The sequence below is a fragment of the Leptonychotes weddellii genome, chromosome 2, assembly GCF_054177405.1.
Source record: "Leptonychotes weddellii isolate Sample4059 chromosome 2, ASM5417740v2, whole genome shotgun sequence".
NCBI lineage: Eukaryota > Metazoa > Chordata > Mammalia > Carnivora > Phocidae > Leptonychotes > Leptonychotes weddellii.
The window spans coordinates 41106812-41129485 of NC_138370.1; the positions used below are offsets into that span (position 1 = coordinate 41106812).

General features: G+C 44.8%; 1 protein-coding gene across 7 annotated transcripts in view; it reads left to right on the forward strand.

Annotated features, from left to right (window-relative positions):
- SCARA3 (scavenger receptor class A member 3) overlaps positions 1-22674 on the forward strand; it is a 72489-nt gene that overhangs the window by 16608 nt on the left and 33207 nt on the right. For 3 of the 7 annotated variants that reach the window (XM_081810500.1, XM_031036117.2, XM_081810497.1), the window contains exons 1-5: positions 2024-2081; positions 5617-5715; positions 6905-7024; positions 11356-11454; positions 12596-13639. In XM_081810500.1, coding sequence (XP_081666626.1) covers positions 2039-2081; positions 5617-5715; positions 6905-7024; positions 11356-11454; positions 12596-13639 — 1405 coding nt within the window. In that variant the 5' untranslated portion in view covers positions 2024-2038. Of the gene's footprint in view, positions 1-2023; positions 2082-5616; positions 5716-6904; positions 7025-11355; positions 11455-12595; positions 13640-22674 lie in introns of those variants that run through there. The other 4 variants (XM_081810476.1, XM_081810484.1, XM_081810488.1 and 1 more) reach the window with 4 other exon arrangements.

Consider the following 22674-nt stretch of genomic DNA (forward strand, 5'->3'; position numbering starts at 1 on the left):
GGAAGAGCCGTTCCTTCTATCATCTAACTATCTATCTATCATCTATCTATCTATCTATCTATCTATCTATCTATCTATCTTTCTGTCTTTCTATCTATCTATCTATCAGTGGTATGGATTCATGAATTCCTATTTTTTTTTTTTTTTAAAAGATTTTATTTATTTATTTGAGACAGAGAGCATGAGAGGGAGGAGGGTCAGAGGGAGAAGCAGACTCCCTGCCGAGCAGGGAGCCCGATGCGGGACTCGATCCCAGGACTCCAGGATCATGACCTGAGCCGAAGGCAGTCGCTTAACCAACTGAGCCACCCAGGCGCCCTCATGAATTCCTATTTTTTCAATGACTTACAATAGAATTATTATACTTAATTATTTTAGGGCTCAAATTATTCCAGAGTTGGCCAGTGAGGACATCTTCAGGATGGTTTCTGTTTCCTTATGACATGCCCCTATCATTTTTTTTAGTATTCTTTTAATTTCTGAAATAAGATGTTCCAGATTCATCTTTTACCTACCTTCTATCCCAACCCTAGAATCAGCCATTTCTCCAAGGATCCCTGGCTTTTTTCAAGTGGGAAATGGTATTAACCACCAAGATCTGGGTTGCTCAGAGTGTTCATTGTGATTTCAGTGTCTTTGCTTCCTAGACCTTTCAGCAAAGTTTATGTATATGTATACCTACACATACAGATACATATACATGTTATGTATGCATATAAGCGTGAATATATACATGCTAATTAACATATAGCACCTTATCAGTTTATGTCGATACCTTCAATTTCAGTCCATCCCCAAGGGTTCTTTCTTATCTCCCCATTCCATATTTCTGGAAGTGTAATTCTGGGTTCCCTTTTCCATAATGAAAAACCCTGGGTCCAAACCACATCAAAGCATTTACTCATTTGCTCAGTCTTTTTTTTTTTTTTTAAGAGTTTATTTATTTATTTGTCAGAGAGAGCGAGCACACACAAGCTGGAGGAACGGCAGGCAGAGGGAGAATCAGGCTCCCTGCTGAGCAAGGAACTCAATGAGGAACTCGATTCCAGGATCCTGGGATCATGACCTGAGCCGAAGGCAGACGCTTAACCGACTGAGCCATCCAGGCATCCCTCATTTGTTCAGTCTTGAATTAATCTAAAATAATTTCAGAATTGCTTTACCCATGCTACAATAATAAATAAAATTACCTTAGAAATTTAAGATTTGTTTGCACTTCTTCCCCAGTTATACCCTGCCATATCCCAGAGATTGCATAGTCAAAACTAATTTAGTTTACTTAGATTAAATAATCTTAGCGCATTTATTAGATTAGTTCTTCTTTCCTTCCCAACGCCCCCCCACTTCAGTATGCTTATTATATTCCTTCAGAATGTAAGTAAAGTTCATTTGGTTCCAGGTGGGGTATTTTTTTTTTGATCAATAAAATTTAATTTTTTGAAAAGGTAAAATATTAATATGTTTTCAAAAGTCAAAACTATACCAAAAGTTTCACTCAGAGAAATGCCACTCCTTCTGTGTCCCTACCACCCCATTTCCCCCACCCCATCCTTCATAGGAAACAACGTTTTGTTTTTTGTTTTTTTCCTTCCTGTGTTTCTTCTTTTACCGATAAGCAGATATATGCATGTTTTCTTATTTTCCCTTCTTTCTCACAAAAAAGATAGCATACTATATATGCTCCTTTGCACTTTGCTGTTTGTATTTAGTATCCCCTGGAAATGACTCCATATCAGTGAATAGAGATCTCCTTATTTGTTTGTATAGCTGCACAGAATCCCACTGTGTGTATATAACCATAGTATATTAACCAATCTCCCGTAGCTGAACATTTAGATAGTTCTCAGTTTTTGCAATTACAAATAATCCTGCAGTGAATAACTTTGTCATATATGTTTTCAGATTGTTGGAGGTGTATATTATGGATAAATTCATAGAAGTGTGATTGTAGGGTCGAAGGGCAAATGTATATGTTAAATTTCCCTCCACCAGGTCTGGGCCATTTGCATTCCCACCCCAACGCCCCATAGTGTGACCAATGGAGTATATCGTCAGCCTCTGCATTTTTGGCAATCTGATGGGTGAGAAATGTTTTCACACTGTAGTTTTAAATTGCATTTACCTTGGAGCACCTGGGTAGCTCAGTTGGTTAAGCATCTGACCCTTGATTTACACTCAGGTCATGATCTCAGGGTTGTGAGATTGAGCCCCACATCATGCTCTGCACTCAGCGTGGAGCTGCTTAAGATTCTCTCTCTCCCTCTCCCTCTGTCCCTCCCCCACCTCCAAAATAAATAAATAAATAAACTTTTTTAAAAAATTAAAAATTGCATTTATCTTATGAATAAAGTTGAACATCTTTTCATTTGTTTAGGGGATGTTTTTCTCTTTTTTCAAGATTTTATTTATTTTTTTGAGAGAGAGCATGAGCAGGGGGAGGGGCAGAGGGAGAAGGAGAGGGAGAAGCAGACTCCCCACTGATCAGGGAGCCCGACTTGGGGCTGAATCCCAGGACTCTGCTATCATGACCTGAGCCAAAGTCAGACGCTTAACCAACTGAGCCATCCAGGCACCCCTCATTTGTTTTATTTCTTAAATTCTATATACAAATGAAATCATGTGGCATTTGCCTTTCTCTGACTGACTTATTTCTCTTAGCATTATACTGTCTAGCTCCATCCATGCTGTTGCAAATAGCAAGATTTCATTCTTTTTATGGCTGAATGATTTTCCATTCCATGTGACATATATATATCTATCACATCTTCTTTATCCATTCATCTATCAATGGATACTTGGGCTGCTTCCATAATCTGGCTGTTACAAATAACGTGCAGTCAACATCAGGGTGCATATATCCGTTTGAGTTAGTGTTTTTGTATTTTGGGGTAAATACCCAGTAATGTGATTACTGGATCATAATGTTATAGGGTAGTTCTATTTTTAACTTTTTGAGGAACCTCCATACTGTTTTCCACAGTGGCTGCACCAGTTTGCATTCCCACCAACAGTGCATGAGTGTTCCTTTTTCTCCACATCCTCACCATCACTTAACGATTATTGTATTGTTGATTTTAGCCATCTGACAGGAGTGAGGTGATATTTCATTGTGGTTTTGATTTGCATTTCCCTGATGATGAGTGATATTGAGCATCTTTTCATGTGTCTGTTAGCCATCTGGATGTCTCTTCTGGAGAAATGTCTGTTCATGTCTTCTGCCCATTTTAATTGGATTATTCATATTTTGGGTGTTGAGTTTTATACATTCTTTATATATTTTGGATACTAACCCTTTATCTGTATGTCATTTACAAATATCTTCTCCCATTCTGTAAGTTGCCTTTTAGTTTTGTTGATTGTTTCCTTCCCCATGCAGAGGCTTTTTATTTTGATGTAGTCCTAATAGTTTATTTTTGTTTTTGTTTCCCTTATCTCAGGAAACAAATCTATAAAAAGATCGTAACAGCTGATGTCAGAGAAATTATTGCCTGTACTCTCTTCTAGGATTTTTATGGTTTCGCGTCTCACATTTAGGTCTTTAATCCATTTTGAGTTTATTTTTGTGTAAGGTGTAAGAAAGTGGCCCAGTTTCATTGTTTTACAAGGAGCTGTCCAGTTTTCCCAACACCATTTGTTGAAGAAACTGTCCTTTTCCCATTGCATATTCTTTCCTCCTATGTCAAAAATAAATTGACCGGATAATTGTGGGTTTATTTCTGGGTTTTCTGTTCTGTTCCATTGATCTATGTGTCTATTTTTGTGCCAGTACCATACCATTTTGATTAATTTAGCTTTGTGATATTCCCAGTTTTGTTTTTCTTTTCAAGATTGCTTTGACTATTCAGGGTCTTTCATGGATCCATACAAATTTTAGGATTGTTAATTCTCATTCTGTGAAAAATGCTGTTGGTATTTTGATAGGAATTGCATTAAGTGTGTAGATTGCTTTGGGTAGTATAGACATTTTAACAATATTTGTTCTTCCAATCCATGAATATGGAAGGTCTTTCCATTTTTTTGTGTCATCTTCAATTTCTTTCATCAGTGTTTTATGGTTTTCAGAGTATAGGTCTTTCACCTCTTTGGTTAGGTTCATTCCCAGGTATCTTATTGGTTTTGGCACAATTGTAAATGAGATTGATTCCTTAATTTCTCTTTTTGCTGCTTCATTATTAATGTATAGAAATGCAACAGGAGTGCTTGGGTGGCTCTTGATCTCAGCTCAGGTCTCAATCTCAGGGTCGTGAGTTCAAGCTCTGCATTGGGCTCCACACCCAGTGTGGAACCTACATTTAAAAAAATGCAGTAGATTTCTGTACATTAATTTTGTATCCTGTGATTACTGAATTCATTCCATTTCTTGAATTTTTTAAAGCTCTTTATAAACTTGGTATATTAGCCCTTTATCTGTAATATGTACTGTTAATATTTTCTCCCAGTTTTTTGGTCATGCAAAAGCATTTTATTATCATATAGTCAAATATATCAGTTTTTTCTCTTATTGCCTCTGGATTTTGAGGCATAGTTTTTTTTTTAATTTTATTTATTTGAGAGAGAGAGCGAGCACAAGTGGGGGAAGAGGCTGAGGGAAAGGGAGAAGCAGGCTCCCCGCTGATCAGGGAGCCCAGTGTGGGGTTCAATCCCAGTACCCCAACATCACGACCTGACCCGAAGGCAGACGCTTAACACGCTGAGCCACCCAGGTGCCCTGAGGCATAGTTGTAAAAAATCCCCTCAACAGACATCTCCCGGGAATTTGGTTGTCATGATCAGCTTGCACATCCCCCTGCCCCACACACACTTCCCAGGGCAAAAGTACTGGTTAGCTCAATTCTTAAACACCCACTTGGGAATTTGGCTCACTCTGCCTATTTTGGGCATCTTTCTCCTCATCATTTACAAAAGACCAGGTCTTGTAAGGAGAAGGAGGGATGAGGTGTCTGGGGAACAAGAGCACTCTTCTGAATGAGGGAATCCATCACCTAGGTCTTATTTAAGGAACACATGATCCCAGGCAACCACTACCAGATCAGCCTTCCCACATGAGACCTACTCCTCCCGTGGTCCCTTCCACACCCTGTCAGGTCCCGGATGAGGCAGTGTGTGAGGCAGAGGTCTGTGACCATCTCCTATCCTCTTCGCTCCCACTTCCTCCTCTCTGCAGGCCCCCAGCTGGGCTGGATGCAGAGTCTTGCAGATTCACCCTTGACCTTGGAGCAAAGGAATTCGGCTTGTGTTACCACGTGCCGGGAAATGGAAGGATGCTGAGCTGGATCAAACAACCGGCTCTTATTCCTTCTTACTCCACCCCAAGGGTCTGAGCAAGGTGCAGAAGACAACAGGCAGTTGAGCTGGCCTGTGTATCTTTACCAGCCTGTGGGAGATCATAACATCTCCTTACCCACATGTGTTGGGATATCTCAGTTCCTCAGCCACTTGATTCTTACCTCCTTTCCCTTTTCCTCTGCTTACTGTCCGGCCACCTGGAGCTCCAGCGGGCTGACTTGGATTCAAGGGCAGGAGTGGGCCTGGGGTGTGGGGATTGGGGCAGCTGGAGAGGGGTGGGTGTGGCTCCAGGTTCCCACCCCGGGTCTGATCGCACCGGCTCCATCACAGTGAGGTCGCCCACCGGCGACGGAGATGCGTTGTGTGTTACAGAAGAGGAGCTGGCTGGTGACGACGAGGACATGCCGACCTTCCCATGCACACCAGAGGGTAAGGGCCCTGGGGGCTGCCCTCTGATCTCCTTGTCCCCATCCCTAGGCTGGTGACTTATCTCTCCACATGGCTTCAAAATCCTGGCTGTCCTTGCTCCACTGCTCCCTGGAGGGTAGAAGGGCAGAGTTGCATCGGCCTGGTTATGCAGTGTAGATGACGTCAAAGTTTGACACGAGTGACATCAGTCTCCAGGGCTCCTCCTGAGACCAGTCAGGGACCTCTGCCATCTCCCCCAGAGCCTGGCCTCTAACTGGCCCAGAACTGTCCCCTTCACCATATCCCATGCCACCCAAGTGGCTCATCCCCTTGACCTTCTGGACCCACCTGACGGATAATGGATAATCTCAGACACCAATGCCACCTGAACTGTTACTTAGAGGAGGGCTTCTGGGTGGGTTTCAGGATAGACTAGCATAGCTATTCTCAACCCATGCTGTATATTGTAATCACCCCAGGAAGCCCGTGACCAGCCCTCGGAAATTCTGATTCCTTTTGGTTTGGAGTAGGAAAGGGGCATCAGGAGTTTTAAACGTTCCCAGTACTCGTAATGTGCAGCTGAAGTCGAATCTGCCTTAGAAATGTCACAACAGTTTCACAGTTGCATTCCCACTGGACCTTGGCCACCTGGCTTCCTTCTTCTTCCATACCAGGGACCCAGCCGGTGGGCTGAAACCGTTCGTTCCGTTTCCAGGAGAACTCCTTGTCACCTGAGACGTTTGGGGGCTGAGGGGTTTCCCAGGGTGTGTGACTGGTTGGCCCCATACTGAGGAATTCCCACAATAGGAGATTTTTCGAGGCTAAAGCCCAGAATATCCTAGGCACAGTGGGACACGTTAGTCACCCAATGGTGACACAGGCCGGCTGCCTCATGTTGTGGACCATCATAAGGCCAATGTGTCTTCCTGAAGAGGTGTTTCCCTACACCTTGGGCCCATTGATGTTGCCCTAAGAGAGAGGATGGCATTGATGGGGGTGTTCTTTGAAGACTCCGACTCTGGTCTCTTCTATTGCTAAAAGCTCGAGGACCTAGAGAGAACACGGTGAGATGGGCAGACATGGGCAGAGGATGGGGAACAACTCCCCTTCTGAGGCTGGTTTGAGAGGTGATGAGATAGCTCGGAGCGGGAACGTGAACCTGGACCTTTACCTGCAGCCTCAGCCACTGGTCTCCTTTGTCCTCCAACAGACCGGCCGGGGCCCCGCTGCAGCCGCTGCCAGAAGAACCTGTCTTTGCACACATCGGTGCGGATTCTTTACCTCTTCCTGGCCCTGCTCCTAGTGGCCGTGGCCGTGCTGGCCTCCCTGGGTGAGTGCAGGCGCCCCGCAGCCTCGGGGTAGGCCAGCATCTTTCTGGCTGGGGAATCTTCATACTTGATTCAGACTTCAAAGACTGGCCTCTGATTTCCAGTCCGTAAGTAGTTGTGTGGCTTTGAGCAAGGCACTTCCCCTCTCGGGACCTCTGTTTTCCTACTGGTAAGATGAGAGGACAGGACCAGCCCCGTGTTTCCCCATTTCAGCTCCATGTTAGAATCACCTAGGAGCTTTGAAAAAATACTGGTGCATGGGCCCCACCCCAGGTAATGTACATCCAGGGCTGAGATCCCTGGATTGGGCAATTTCGAAGCCCCTTCCATGGTCTTTGTGAGCGTTTCTCAAAGTGAGGTTGGATGCCTGCCTGCATCAAGGTCATCCCGAGTATTTGTTAAAATGCAAATTCCTGAGTCTCACTTGGACCTCGCTTGTTAGAGCGGAGCCCTGCAGGTGAAGGCCAGGGACCTGGAGTGTGGTGGCTGTCATACACACCACAGCTTGTATGGCTATGGTAGCCAACCCAGATGGTGGCGCACAGCCAGGTTCGGGCAACCTCTGCCTTCTGGATGCTAATAGATCATGCTAAACGGAGGGAAACGAATTTGACGCCTTCTCGCTGCAGTCCCAAGCCAGTCAGCTTCAGATTGAGAAAATCCAGATGTCTTTCCTAAGGGAGGCCAGTAGTTTGTTTGTTCCGATGGACTAGGCATTGGGGACAAGGCCGGGACTCAGGTGAGACAAGTGAGGAATGGGGGCGGGGGGCGGGGGTGCCTCAGTCTAGGAGGCACCTGCTCCCGGGCCTGGCTAGAGATATTCAGCAACTGGCTTTCTTGGCTTGAGGGCAAGAGGCCAGCATGGTAATGACTAGAATAGACACTCTAGTCATGTCCCAGGAGTCCTGATGGTTTTAACTAATCCAACAGAAGCCAAGCACCTACTTTGTACCAGGTGATAGGAACATCAAGGTGAGTCCCTCACATTTCACCATCAGAGAGAGCAATTCTCCATTTTGTCTGGGGGATTCTAACCCTTCAAAGAGCATTGAAAATTCAATTCAAGAACTTTCCAAGCGCCTCACCCCGTTCAGCCCCACTTCTTTCTACTAAATCACTTCATGGGGCTTGGCTTCTCAGAAAGGGGCCCAGATCCTGCCCGGGAAGGAGGGAGGAGTTGCTGTCCACCATTATGAGGTAGCAAACAGGACTGAACTTCCCAAGTCTGTTCCTGGCCAGGCCTTACAGGGCCTCAGCTCTCCACACCTGCAGGACCATGAATAAAGCTCCGGGAGCCACAGGCCTGAGCCCAGAGTGGAACACAGGCGCCGACCCACTTCAGAGGGTGTGGACAGTGATGGGGTGCCCACCAGGTGCCAGGTCCTAGCGCATACATGATATCCACGAATCATCTCAACGAGCCCCGAAATGGGAGGCCGACCTCATTCCACATATCTGGGAAGGTGAAATGATTTGCCCTAAGATCCAGAGTGAATGAGCAGAAGATCATAATAATTTGTGGTTGAGGAGTGCATTCGGGGCATCCGGGGAGAACTTTAGGCTTCCTTTTTGTTTTTGTCTCCAGCCTGGGTATCCCAAGTCCCTAGAGTAGAGCTGACACCATCCTGACCTGGTTGGTAGGTGCTCAATAATATTCGTCAAATGAATGACTAGAGATTTGTGAGTATACATGTGGACCGTCCTAGTCAAGGTACTATGGTCAGGACTGTGGATAAAGTCCAGAGGGTTGAGCAAAATCAGTCTTCCTCATAGGGACTTGGAAAATCCACTTATTCATTTAATTGGATTATCTGTTGCATGCATACTGTAAGCCAAGAACTGTGATAGGCACTGGGCATATACTGCTTAATAAAATATAGGCCTTGTCTTTATGGAGCTTATAATCTAGAGCAAGGTTTGGCAAATTTCCTGTAAAGGGCTAGGGTAGTAAATATTTTAGGATTTACGGGCCACACATGGTCATTGTCAAAACCACTCTGCCATCGTAAAGCCAGAGACAATACGTAAATGAATGGAGATGGCTTTGTTCCAACAAAGTAACCCTGGGTTAGATTCGGCGTGCAGATCCTGCTTTGCCAACCCTAGGCCTAGAGCAATAACCTATGAACTTTTTTTGACCGTGCACCCCATCAATAAAAAGTTTGATTTAAAATACATCAGGGGCGCCTGGGTGGCTCAGTCGGTTAAGCAGCTGCCTTCAGCTCGGGTCATGATCCCAGGGTCTTGGGATCGAGCCCCGAGTCAGGCTCCCTGCTCCATGGGAAGCCTGCTTCTCCCTCTCCCACTCCCCCTGCTTGTGTTCCCTCTCTTGCTGTGTCTCTCTCTGTCAAATAAATAAATAAAATCTTTAAGAAAAAATAAAATAAAATACATCAAAAAATTAGATGGGCTGATGAATGGATAAAAAGATAAAATGGACAGATGTACAAGAAAGTAAATATAGTAAAATGTTAATTATAGAAAGCAGACAGTCACTACTGCCCACTGTACGAGTAGGATAGTCACGTCCAAGTCTTGATTGCTGTGTTTGAAAATTTTTATGCTTACATATTAGGAAAGAAAAAAATGATAATCTCACACCTGTAAAATATATGTATTTATTTATAAATTATATATGTGTACTTTTTTTAGTATATATTATAAGACATAATTTTGAAAGGATGAGAAAAAAATAAGATCTAAAAAGTAAGGAAAACACTAAGCAAATTAATATGTGATTACAGATCTTGAAATGCACAGTGAAGAAATGAACAGGGTGAATTACATGAATGAGCCCTTGGCTATTGGCTTGGAGGTAGACTTTATAAAGCATTAGGATAGGAATCCAAGTCATTCAGCCTCTCTACACCTCTGTTCCCCCCATCTATATAAGCAATTTTAATTTGGGGAAGGCTCAAATGGAATAATAAATACTATAAACTCTAGGGAACTGTTCCCAGGATCTCTCAACATGTCACTGCTGGTATTTAAGTCTCAACAGCTCTGAGATGTACAATGTTAATTAAAAGCCAGAGATTCCAAAAAAATGGAATTTTGGAGCTGAGAAGAACATTAGAAGTCATCTAGCTTCATACTTTCCTTCTACAGATGATTCAGTCAAGCTGCAGAAAGATTAACTGACTTGCCTGAAGATACCCAACAAATCTGAGGCAAATGTGGACCAGAAGTTGCATTCCCTAACTCTCTTGTTGGAGGACTTTCCATCCCCCGGAACTTACCTTCGTAGGCTCTGTGGGAAGCATCTTGTCTACCCCGTCCTCTCCTCTCACTTCCCCATCCAGCCAGGCATTTGCTAGAGAAAGCCAGGGATCCTGCTGCTGCCCAGATGTGCTCTAACCCCTGGCCAGCACTGGCCCCTGAGAAGCTGGTATAAGCTGGTAAAATCTTTCCTAGGGGTCACTTTGGAACCATGTGTCCAACTTCAAAAATATTAATACCCTTCGACCCATTAATTCTACTTCAAGCAATTTATCCTAAGAGAATAACCATATACACACAACCATCAAATATAAGGATTATTTCTAGGAACAAGTGTTACTCATATTTACATATCAAGTTTTATTTGTAGGCTCAGAAGGGTCCCCCAACCACAGGGGATTTTTATATAATCGCTGAGTCATTTATATAGAGTATGATACAGACATTAAAATTAATGATTTTAAAAGTGATTTAAACCTCAATAGGAAAATGTCCATGACATGATACCAGTGAAGCAAAATGAAAGAAAATAGATGAGATATTCTAAACATTCCAGGTTTCTGTTGTTGTTTTCTAAAAGAGTATACATATATCTATGTAACTACAGAATGGTTATGGAGATAAGTAAGAGTCTAAGAGATACACGGAGATATTGATGGCTATTATCTCTCAGTGGTAGGATTAAAAATAATTTTTATATTCTTTTTGTGTTTTTTTTTCTTAATTTTCCCTATTCTAGTCTAGCCTGTGGTCAGGTCCTAGTTTTAAAATCTGGAGGGAGATATATATATATGTATACACACACACACACACACATACATATACATACATACACACAAGTATATGTATACATACACGTAAACACTTAAGGGAGATGTATAAAGAGATATAGATCTGCCTAGATCTATAGATAGATGTAGATATATATTTTTAAGGAATGCATGACGAACTCTGGCCATAAGAAGCATCTTCCCTTACCACCACTGAAAAGCCCCATAGAAGGGTGAAAGGTTTTGGTGGCAGAGAGGCTGGTAAAAATACCTTCTCAATAAATGATTGCCATTTCTCTGAACTAAGACCCTGCCCCAGTTTCTCATCTGTATTTCCCATACAGTTTTCAGGAAAGTGGACTCTCTCTCAGAAGACATCTCCCTGGCCCAGGCCATTTATGACAAGAAGCTTATGTCTATGCAGGAAAATCTCCAAGGACTGGGTAAGTGTCCAGTATCCAGGTGTGCTCATGAGTATGAAGGGAGACCAGTATTAATGGGGAAGGGGTGAGTGTCCACCTCAGGCCATGGTGCCCTGGAGTAGGGCAGCCTTCACCAACCTTCCAGGCACAAGGAAAAGGCAGCTATGGCTCCCTTCCTCCCTGTCCACTCAGAGAGGGCTGCTGCCCTGGGATTCACCCAGCACTGGGGTCAAGGCTTCTGTGAGTGGTACGGATCTAGCTGGAACCTACAGGTAGAGAAGGAACCCAAAGACAGTCAATTCCTCAGTCATCCTTATGTATCTGAGATTATTATTATTTTTTAAAGATTTATGTATTTATTTGAGAAAGAAAGAAAGCGCAAGTGCAAGCAGGGGGCGGGGCCAAGAGAGAGAGAGAAGCAGACTCCCCGCTGAGCAAGGAGCCCAACCCAGGGCTCGATCCCAGGACCCTGAGATCATAACCTGAGCCAAAATCAAGAGTCAGACACTTAACGGACTGAGTCACCCAGCCACCCAGAAATTATTTTTAAGAACTTCCAAAGCCTCTTGATAAGTCTACCCTACCCTACCCTACCCTACCAATTCATGATACTCTTTATCTCCTGCTTTAACCAGGGACCTTCTCGTTCTGAGACTGAGACAGAAGGAGCCACAATAGAACGTGTAGAGGTGGCCTGCCCTGACAGAAAGAGAAAGTACTAGCTGAGTGATATTTGGCAAGCCTCTTCTCTGTGCCTCATTTCTCGACTGTCACAGGGAGAAATAATCCCCACACCATCTTTTCCCCATAAGTTTATCGATAGCAAATATAAAAATATTTGGAGAAATACTAAGATAAAGTGTAAATGGGTGGTTCTTGGCAACCTTAGAAAGTTATGAAGGTATATATTCTCGAGAATTTGGTGGCGAGATGGAAAAAAATGTCCCCACTTCTACATTTCATGTCAGAGTAAAGACATTTGGTAAAATAATATTTCATAGAGATGATAAGGCTTTTCCAAAAAGGATTTCCTAGCAGGCTTAGGATAGGAAGAGGGATCGGGAAGCCACTTGACAATCCATTATGCTCTGAAATAGGTAAAGAAGCAACTTTTGTCCCATGATCCTTCTGCAACTCAAAATGTTGTCTCTTTCTCCTGAAGATCTGAAAGCCCCAAACAACTGTTCCTTCTGCCACGAGGCTGGGCAGCTGGAGCAAGAGATCAGAAAACTGCAGGAGGAGCTGGAGGGAATTCAGAAGATGCTTCTGGCCCAGGAGGTGCAGCTGGACCAGACCTCTCAGACCCACGAGCTGCTCTCCACCACCAGCAGTCAGATCTCCCAGGAGATGGGCAGTTGTTCATTCTCCATCCACCAGGTCAACCAGTCTCTGGGGCTCTTTCTTGCCCAGGTGAGAGGCTGGCAGGCCACCACGGCTGGCCTGGACCTCTCTCTGAAGGACCTCACCCAGGACTGCTATGATGTCAAGGCTACAGTCCACCAGATCAACTTCACCGTGGGGCAGACTTCGGAGTGGATCCACGGGATCCGGCGGAAGACTGACGAGGAGACCCTGACCCTCCAGAAGATTGTCACCGACTGGCAAAACTACACCCGGCTCTTCAGCAGCCTGCGCACCACCTCAGCCAAGACCGGAGAAGCAGTCAAGAACATCCAGGCCACCCTGGGGGTCTCCTCCCAGCGCATCAGCCAGAATGCCGAGAGCATGCACGACTTGGTGCTGCAGGTCATGGGCCTGCAGCTGCAGCTGGATAACATCTCGTCCTTCCTGGACGACCACGAAGAGAACATGCATGATCTGCAATACCACACCCACTATGCCCAGAACCGCACGGTGGAGAGGTTCGAGACGCTAGAAGGACGCATGACTTCGCATGAGATCGAGATCGGCACCATCTTCACCAACATCAATGCCACCGACAACCACGTGCACAGCATGCTGAAGTACCTGGACGATGTGCGGCTCTCCTGCACGCTGGGCTTCCACACCCACGCTGAGGAGCTCTACTACCTGAACAAGTCCGTCTCCCTCATGCTGGGCACCACAGACCTGCTCCGGGAGCACTTCAGCCTGCTCAGTGCGCGGCTGGACTTCAACGTCCGAAACCTCTCCATGATCATGGAGGAGATGAAGGCTGTGGACACGCAGCATGGAGAAATCCTTCGCAACGTCACCATCCTAAGAGGTAAGAGTCAGACTTGGGCCACACCTGCTATGGAGCTCTCAGAGGGCTGTGGTGATCTTGCCCGACGCAGAAGTACCTGGTTTCAGGCAAAAGTCTTGGTAGGCTCATGCAATCCTGTAGCAAATGCCTAGGGCAACTGGAAGCTTTAAAACACAGTTGCTCCCCTTTATCTGTGGTTTCAATTTTCTCTTAATGAGGTATCCCCAGAAGGTCAATAGTAGCCTAATGCTATGTCACAACGGCTATGTCCTTCACCTCACTTCATCTCATCACTTAGGCATTTTATCATCTTAGGTCATCACAAGAAGGGCAAATGCAGTACCATAGATATTTTGAGATAGAGAGAGACAACATTCACGAAATGCCTAATTTATGCATTAAACTTTATCATAGGTAAGTATATATAGGAAAAAGCAGGCTATATAGGGGGGTCTTGGAACATATCCATCACAGATAAGGGAGGTCTACTGTACCTACAAACCTCTTTTGTAAAGGTGCTATGACTCCTAACTTTGCCTGCCATACAAAACTGGATTTTCGTACGTGGATGTGTTTGATTGGGTCCACACAGAGAAATAGAGAGACCTCGTCTTGGAAACTCTGTTTTCTCATTTTCTCCCTTCCACCCCATCACTGGGGTGCTCAGCCACCTGCCCCTTGGGATGTTCATTACTCTGATGCTCTCTTCTCCTCTCATCTCACCCCTGCATTAGTCAGGGTTCTCCAGAAAAACAGACCCACTAAGAGAGAGAGAGAGAGAGATTATTTTAAAAATTGGCTCATGTAATTAGGCTGGCAAGTCCAAAATCTGCTCAACTGATGTTCCAGTTTGAGTCAGAAAGCCAGATGCTGCTGTAGAACAAGAGGAGATGATGGGGAGTTTGAAGGCCATCAGGCAGGAGAATTCTCTTTTACTTATGAGAGGGTCAGTCTTTGGTTTTATTCAGGCCTTCAACTGATTAGATGAGGCCCACCACATTGAGGAGAACAATCTGCTTTACTCAGTACCAGTTTAAAAGTTAGTCTCATCTATAAACACTCCTACAGACACATCCAGAATAATGTTTGGCCAAATGTCTGGCCACTCTGTGGTCCAGTCAAGTTGACACATAAAATTAACCACCACAAGCCAACTTGGCACCCATACACATCTCCTTAAATAATACTTAATCCCCAAATGGAGATACGAACAAGGTTACAATTCTGCCTAATGCTCATGATGCGAGTATCCTGTGTACAATCAAAACCACACTAACCCCTTCCCCAGAAGAGAAGGTAAAATCCTTGAGGGATATTTACTTTTCCCTTTGATATCTCATAATTTATATACTATGACATAAAGTTAACAATACTGTGATATAAAGTCAATATATTTTATATTTTATGTTACATGATAAGGGGATAAGAGAGGGAAGAAAGCAAAAATACTTACTATATATATAGATATTTATATATTTATAACACAACAAGGAGGAAATACTCTTGACAAGGAGTACATGGTCATAGCTGGTATCTATAACTTCCTCCTTCCACTACCCATCTGTATTTTCTTTTCCCTTGGCAAGCACCTCAGCTGGTTGTTATTCTTTACCTGGTAGGGTGATCCAAACCTTCATTCCCAATCTAGGGTCCTTCCTAGATTGGACTGGGCCATTATAGTTTTCCACTGAATTTATTTCAGGGCATGGTAGCACCGAGAGACACTCTTCGGGATCTTCTGAATTCCAGACATGCTCTCCCTTACCTCCATTTTAGAGTAGTGGATCAGTTTCTCCTTGGTAGTCAGAATCAGTCACCTCAGTCAGCACAATAACTTCTTTGCCTATTAATTCAGAGCCATGAGAAGCCCAAAGTGACTAGGCAGCAGTCTTAACTTCCAGTTCAATGGAGTCATTGTTTTATCTCCTGGCAGAAACATTCCTTCCTTTGGAACAAAGATCTCTAAGCCAGCAGAGCATAAGGTTGTGGGAATAAGAAGCAAACATTTTGCTAGTGGGTCACTAGGGGTGATAGTGGGTGGTGTCTTTCCCATCCCCACCCCTTGATCGCAGTTCCAGTGAATCCTGGCTATCAGAGGAACAGCACCATAGATACTGGACGCTGATTCAGACCACATACAGCCCTGCAAGATATGGCCCCCTAGCTAGCACTGGAACTGGGTCTTCAAAGGCCATTTCAATCTTCTGTCAAGCCAGCTGTGTCAAGATGGTGGGGACCATGGTAACACCAGGGAATTCCATGATCATGGGCCCATTGTTGAACGTTATTTGCTGTGAAGTGATTTCCTTGATCAGAAGCAATGCTACACTGGAATACCATGGAATACCACGAGGGTGGATAATGCATTCTGTATGGTATTTTTTGGCACAAGCACTTCATGCAGGGAAGGCAAATGCATATCCAGAGTAAGTTTCTATTCCAGCAGGAACAAAACCTTGCCCCTTCCATGACGGATGTGGTCCAGTGTAATTAACCTGCCACCAGGTAGCTGGCTGATCACCCTGTGGAATGGTGCCATATTGGGGATTTGGTGGTGGTCTCTGCAGTTGAAGATTAGGCACTTGGCAGTAGCCATAGCCAGGTTGGTCTTGGTGACTGGAAGTCCATGTCGCTGACCCCATGCACAAAATCCATCCCTGTCATCGTGGCCACTTTGTTCATGAGCCCATTGGGCAGTGACAGGGGTGACAGAAGGCTGACTGGTATCAAATAGAGTAGGTCATGCTATATCCACTTGACTATTAGAATCCTCCTCTGTTGAGCTCACCCTTTGGAGAACATTCACAGAGGACACAAATGGCTTCACATTTTTTTTGCCCCTACAGAGAGGACTCTCGACATACCTCTTCCCCAAATTTTCTTGTGACCAGTTTTCCAACTGTATTTCTTCTAAGTCCCTGACCATCCAGCCAAACCATTGGCCACAGCCCATGAAGCAGGTTATAATCACACATCTGATAATTTCTTCTTCCAAGCAAGCACGACGGCCAGGTACACTGCCAGAAGTTCTGCCCATTGGGAAGGTGTTCGGTCACCACTGTCCTTCAGGGAAGTCCCTTCAAGTTGTAATGTAGCAGCTGTCCACTTTCAAGTGATGCCTGCCTATCATGCAGAACCAATTGTAAACTAGGTCAGAATCTTCTCTTCCTCTGTCAGCTGGTCATAGGGAACTCCCCATAATACCATAGGTGCAGGCTGGGAGAGGAGGTAGTATAGTAGGAGTGGGAACCATGGGTATTTGAGCCACTTTATCCTGGAACTTACTTGTGCATTCAGGGCCTACTCAGGCCTGATTACATATATACCACTTCCACTGGATTATGGAATGTGGCTCTGTATGCCCAGCTTTATAACTTGGTGGGTCAGAAAGTACCCAGTTCAAGATGGGCAGCTCAGGTCTCATGGTAACTAGATGGTCCTTGGCTAGCATCTAGTCTCTACCCAAGCCCTATAATAGCCCAAGAGCTGTTTCTCAAAAGGAGAGTAGTGACCCACAGAGGATGGCATGGCTTTGCTTCAAAATCCTAAGGGTCCATAGTGCAGTTCACTTACAGGGATCTGTCAAAGGCCCTAAACAGCATCCCTATCTGCCACCACCACTTTAAGCACCATTGGGTCTGCTGGATCATATGGCCCAAGTGGCAAAGCAGCTTAACCAGCAGTCCGGACCTGTTTCAGAGCCTTCTCTTGTCCTGGGTCCCGCTCAAAACCAGCATGCTTTCAGATCATTCAGTAAATGGGCTGGAATAACACACCCAAGTGAGGAATGTGTATGTTGTCTCCAAAATCCAAAGAGGCCCATGAGGTGTGCCTCTTTTTTAATTGTAGGAAGGGCCAAATGGAAAAGGTTATTCTTCACCTTAGAAGGGATATCTCAACATGCCCACATCACTGGACCACTAAAAAGTTCACTGAGGTAAAAGGCCCTTGAATTTTTTTTTTTAATTTATTTGAGAGAGACAGAGAGAGAGAGAGCATGAGTGGAGAGAGGGAGAAGGGGTCTCCCTGCTCAGCAGGGAGCCCGATGCGGGGCTCGATCCCAGGAACCTGAGATCATGACCTGAGCCGAAGGCAGATACTTAACCAACTGAGCCACCCAGATGCCCCAAAGACCCTTGAATTTTTGTCGTATTTATGTCCCCTGCTCTGACACATAAATGTCTCACAAAGCCAGCTACTACTTGCTCGCTAGGTTCAATCAGTGTAATATCATCAATGTAGTGCAAAGGAGAACAAGTTCCCTAGGAACTGAAGTATGACATAGAGCTGGAGCATTGGCCTTTTCCACCATAATACCCTTTACTCCATAGATCAGGGAACCAATGTGAGATTCTGCCAGCTTCTCAGTATGTCTGTTCCAGTTATGCATTCCAGAACTCGGAAAACAACCACAGGGTGGATTCAGGGACCCACTGGACCTCCTGTGAGATGGGCCTCAGTTAAAACCCCATTGATCACCTGACCTCCATAAGCCCCTACTCTGACTGGAGGACCACAGTGGTGTTTGGGTCTCCTGGAATCAGTGTCCGCTCAGAGCCAGCAGTCCCCCAAAGGGATGATTATTTCCTTTTCCCCAGTGTACAGTTATCCTGGTAAAAAGCTGTAGGTCCCATTGGGGAAGGCTGGGAAGATTAACAGTATAAATATTTGGTGTATACTGGGGTCCTTCCTCAAGGGTACCCAGCTTCCCTTTCATTTAAGTCATTCTGGGTTTGTAAACTGGCTCAAGTCCGAGGAGAAGCCATGACTGTTTTTATAATTTGGATTAGACTTTTGTTCACTTGACCTAGAACTTCTCTGCTTATTCAGAACAAGTAAGAATTTAGTAGGCTTCCTATCTATTTCACTTCTAGGCACACTATGACCAACTAGCCAACGCCATGGGTCTGTGCACGTCAGCCTATCCCCATCACTGCGTTGACTCTGCTATTATGGTATCCATGCTCTCCTTGCCTTAAGCAGTTGAGTGCCACCATTAGGTATCTGCCATCCCAGGATCCATTTACTCTCATTGTGGTTAGGTTTCCCAGTTCAGTGACTGCAGCTCTCCCTGCAAGTTCTGGCTTACAAAGAATGATCACAGAGCTCTTCAAGGATTCTAAGACTCTCCTCACAGATTTATTTCTCACAGTCGTGGTAAAAGGCATGTCTTCTGGACCTTCCCAGGGAAGGTGAGTGGGTCTCGGATGACAAACCCATTCCAACATCCCACCTTCCCTGTCTTTGAATCCCTTTCTTTACATGAAATCAAGGCAGATCCAGCATTTCTCTCTCACTCACTGTGGGTCACCTTTTGGCCCATGCTTCAGCCAACCAACCAAACACACTGTTAGACCCTTTCTAACTCCTCAAGATGCAACATTACATAGAAAATCTCTGCTTAGTCAGCCCCTATCAATAAATTCTGCCTGATCCAACATTATGTTTCTTCCACCATTATCCCACCCCTCTAGTATCCATTTCCACAAATACTCCCCAGATTTCTATCTGCATGAATTAGAAAACTCAAGTAGTTCTTTTGGAGTATAGCACACCACCTCATGGGTCATACTTTGTACCTCACCTTTAGGGTCCTGCTGAGAACTGAGTCTAGTTATAGGTCTAGAAGCAGAGAGGGGTGGTGGAGGTGCGTCCTCAGGAGCATCAGCATTGTCTTGCTTGGCAGTGGGGGAGGCCACTGCCCTCTCCTCAGGCAGTGCAGGCTTCAGACAGGGGTTGAGAGGTCATTTTTTAAAAAAAGATTTATTTATTATTTTAGAGAAAGAGAGAGTGCAGTGGGGAGAGGCAGAGGGAGAGGGAGAATCTCAAGCAGACTCCATCTGAGTATGGAGCCCAATGCGGGGCTCAATCCCACAACCCTGAGATCATGACCTGAGCTAAAATCAAGAGTCAGATGCTTAACTGACTGAGCCACCCGCGTGCTCTGAGAAGTCACTTTTACTGGGGGTGGAGAAACTGTTTCCACTGTCAAAGATGACTCATCATAATTTAGGGGTCCAGTATGCCCAGATCCATCAGGGTCTTCCCAAATATCCCCATTCCAGTTTTCAGGATCCCATTCCTTCCCAGTCAATGCCTTTACTTTAACAGTAGACACCCTGGGAAGCTGGGAATTCAATCCGTATTGCAATTCAGCCAGTCACAGGATGAGGTATGTTAGATTTTCAACAATCTCATCCCCATATCTACAGGGGATAAGGGCAGACATAGAAGCTTGCAGGTCATTTATGTGACACTTGAGCTGGAAATTTGAATCCTAAGCTCAACCTTTTCTCTCCCCACTTTGTCCAGTAACATCAGGAGCAACCAATCCTCATTATATTCATTACTTTGACAAAAAGTATTCGAAAGTATCATACACATGGTCACCCACATCCTTGCCTCTCATAAGTGGTTGATGAGGAGTCTCCAGTACTTTTCATATCTCTATTATCACATCATACCTTGGACTATTAGGCTATCTTTACTACTTAGACATAAGGTCATTAGCATCTTTAAAACTTAGAGAGTCAGTTCCAGAAACCCCAGATCAATTTAGAAAACTCATCTTTAAAATTCTGTTCCTTTAGAATCACTCTTGGTACCCAAGTCTGTATTAGTTAGGGTTCTCCAGAGAAACAGAACCAACCAACAGGATATATATATCCTGTGTCCATTAGGATCTCTGAAAAGAGAGATTGATTTACTATAAGGAATTGAAGGAGTTGGCTCACATGGTATAGAAGCCAGGAAAGCCCAAGATCTTCAGGGTGAGTCAGCAAGCAGGAGACCTGGGAGAGCCAATGGTTTAATTACAATCTGAGTCCAAAAGTCTGAGACCCAGGAGAGCTGATGGTGTAGCTGCAGTCTGAAGGCTGGCAGGCTCAAGACCCAGGAAGAGCCAATATTCCAGTTCAAACCCAAAGGCAAGAAAGAGCTGATGTCCCAGTTTGAAGCAGTCAGGCAGGAGGAATTCCTTCTTAGCCTTTTTGTTCTAGTAAGGCCTTCAACTGATTGAATGAGGCCCACCCACATTGTGGATTTACTCAGTCTACTGATTCAAATATTAATCTCATCCAAAAGCACCCTCACAGGCATACCTGGAATAACGTTTGACCAAATATCTGGGCACCCCATGGCCCAGTCAAGTTGACTCATGAAATTAACTATCAGACCTGAGAAAGAAGGAGGAGTAAGTCAAGCATAACAGGGTCAGCATGGATGAGCAGAAGAGTTCCAGGTGGAGGGAGTGACACATACAAAGACCTGGGGAAAGCGTATGGCATACACATTACCTCCTTTCATTCCCAGGATCCTTGAAACCCAAAAAGCCTGCAGTGAAGAACTGGGTACCACATGAGGTCTAGCCAAACTCGCACAGCTATCAAGGAATGGACACAGGATTCAAATTCAAGGCAGTTCAGATCCAAAGTTGCAAGCTGCCTCGAATGGCTTTCCCCAAGGTCACATAAAACCTTGTCCCTCTAAAAGCACCCGAGCAAATGCAGTGTGCTCCTCGGTGATAGTGCAGGATGTTCAGCGGCATTGCTGTCTACTCCCCATCAATTTCCCCAGCCAGGGGCTGGCCTCCTCTTCCCCTCGGGGTACCTCCATCCCCAGCTTACCCCTAGATTCCATATCGGAGATGGGTTCCCTGGACCACTCCTTCAGTTCACTTGAAATGCTCTATGGCTTCTGCTTAGGAGAACTTCATTGTGAAATAAACACCGTATTCATCTGCTCAGGTTGCTGTTGCAAAGTACCACAGACTAGGAGGCTTAAAGAACAGAAATGTATTGTCTCACAACTCTGGAGGCCAGAAGTCTGAGATCGAGGTGTCGGCAGGATTGGTTCCTCCCAAGGGCCGTGAGGCTCTGTTCCAGGCCTTGAATTGGATGTGGCCGGCTTCTCCTTGGGTCTTGTCATTTTCTCTCTGTGCGGGTCTGTCTCTGTATCCAGTTTCCCCTTTTCATAAAGACACCAGTCATACTGGATTTGGCGCTACCTAATGGCCACATTTAAAATTCATTCTGTGAGGACTCTGTCTCCAAGGGGTCATATTCCAAGGTACTGGGGGTTAGGACTTCAGAATATGAATTTTGAGGGGACACAACTCAATCCCAGACAAATACTATTACTTTTTCATTCTACTCTTTCACAGCAGTATTCCCAACAGTTTTTCTCTTGGAAAGTAGTCCAAAAGACTCCTAATCGGGATTCTTTTATGCTAGGAATCTGGATGGCTATACCCAGGTTCTCTGGACCCTTCCCGAGGAAGCCTGTGTCTTTGTGGAAAGAATGTTCAACCTGAAAATATAACCAGTCTTGGCTCTAGAATAATAGAATTAGTTAGCCACTGAGATCTGGCAGTTCCAGAATTTATGGTTTACATTTGGGGGGCCAGACATCTGGGCCTGATAAGCTGGGGAGCTCCAAGGAGAAAGGAGGGAGGGCCCCACAATCCCAAACAGCTCTGTTCTCTCCGCAGAGCACAGACTTGGAACCAACCTCTCTGATTCTCTATTTTGCTTTAACCTAGTCTCAAACCTGTATTGCCTTTATTTTACATCAGTGAACATTTCTGCTGCCACTAGGGTTAATTTTTTATTTCATCTAAATTGGTGGTGTTGGGTGGGGGTAGGTCTTGTTTGCCTGTTGTCACATTTTTGCAGCAAATCTAGGTACTGAGTGTTTCTTGGGTAACTGAAACCTTCCCTCAGTATTTCGTCTAGCATACGTATCTCTAGGATACATCCTCTAGGATGCATTTTTCCAGCAAAGGCATTACTAGATAGTTCTTATGGTTCATTCTCTGGTAATTTGGTATTTTTGTTGCACTGAGCCCAAGAACAAGTGAAATATAAAGCTTTCCCAATGACAAAGCCCCTTCACACGCTTTGTTTCATTTTGGCTTCACAACCACCTTTGTATAGTAGACAAGGCAACACCAAGGAGTTGGTGTCTCTATTTTACAGAAAGGTGAGCTGAGACTGGGGAAGGCTAAGGCATTAACTCAAGGTCACACTATGATTTTAAGTGCTGACCCCTTTCCGTGG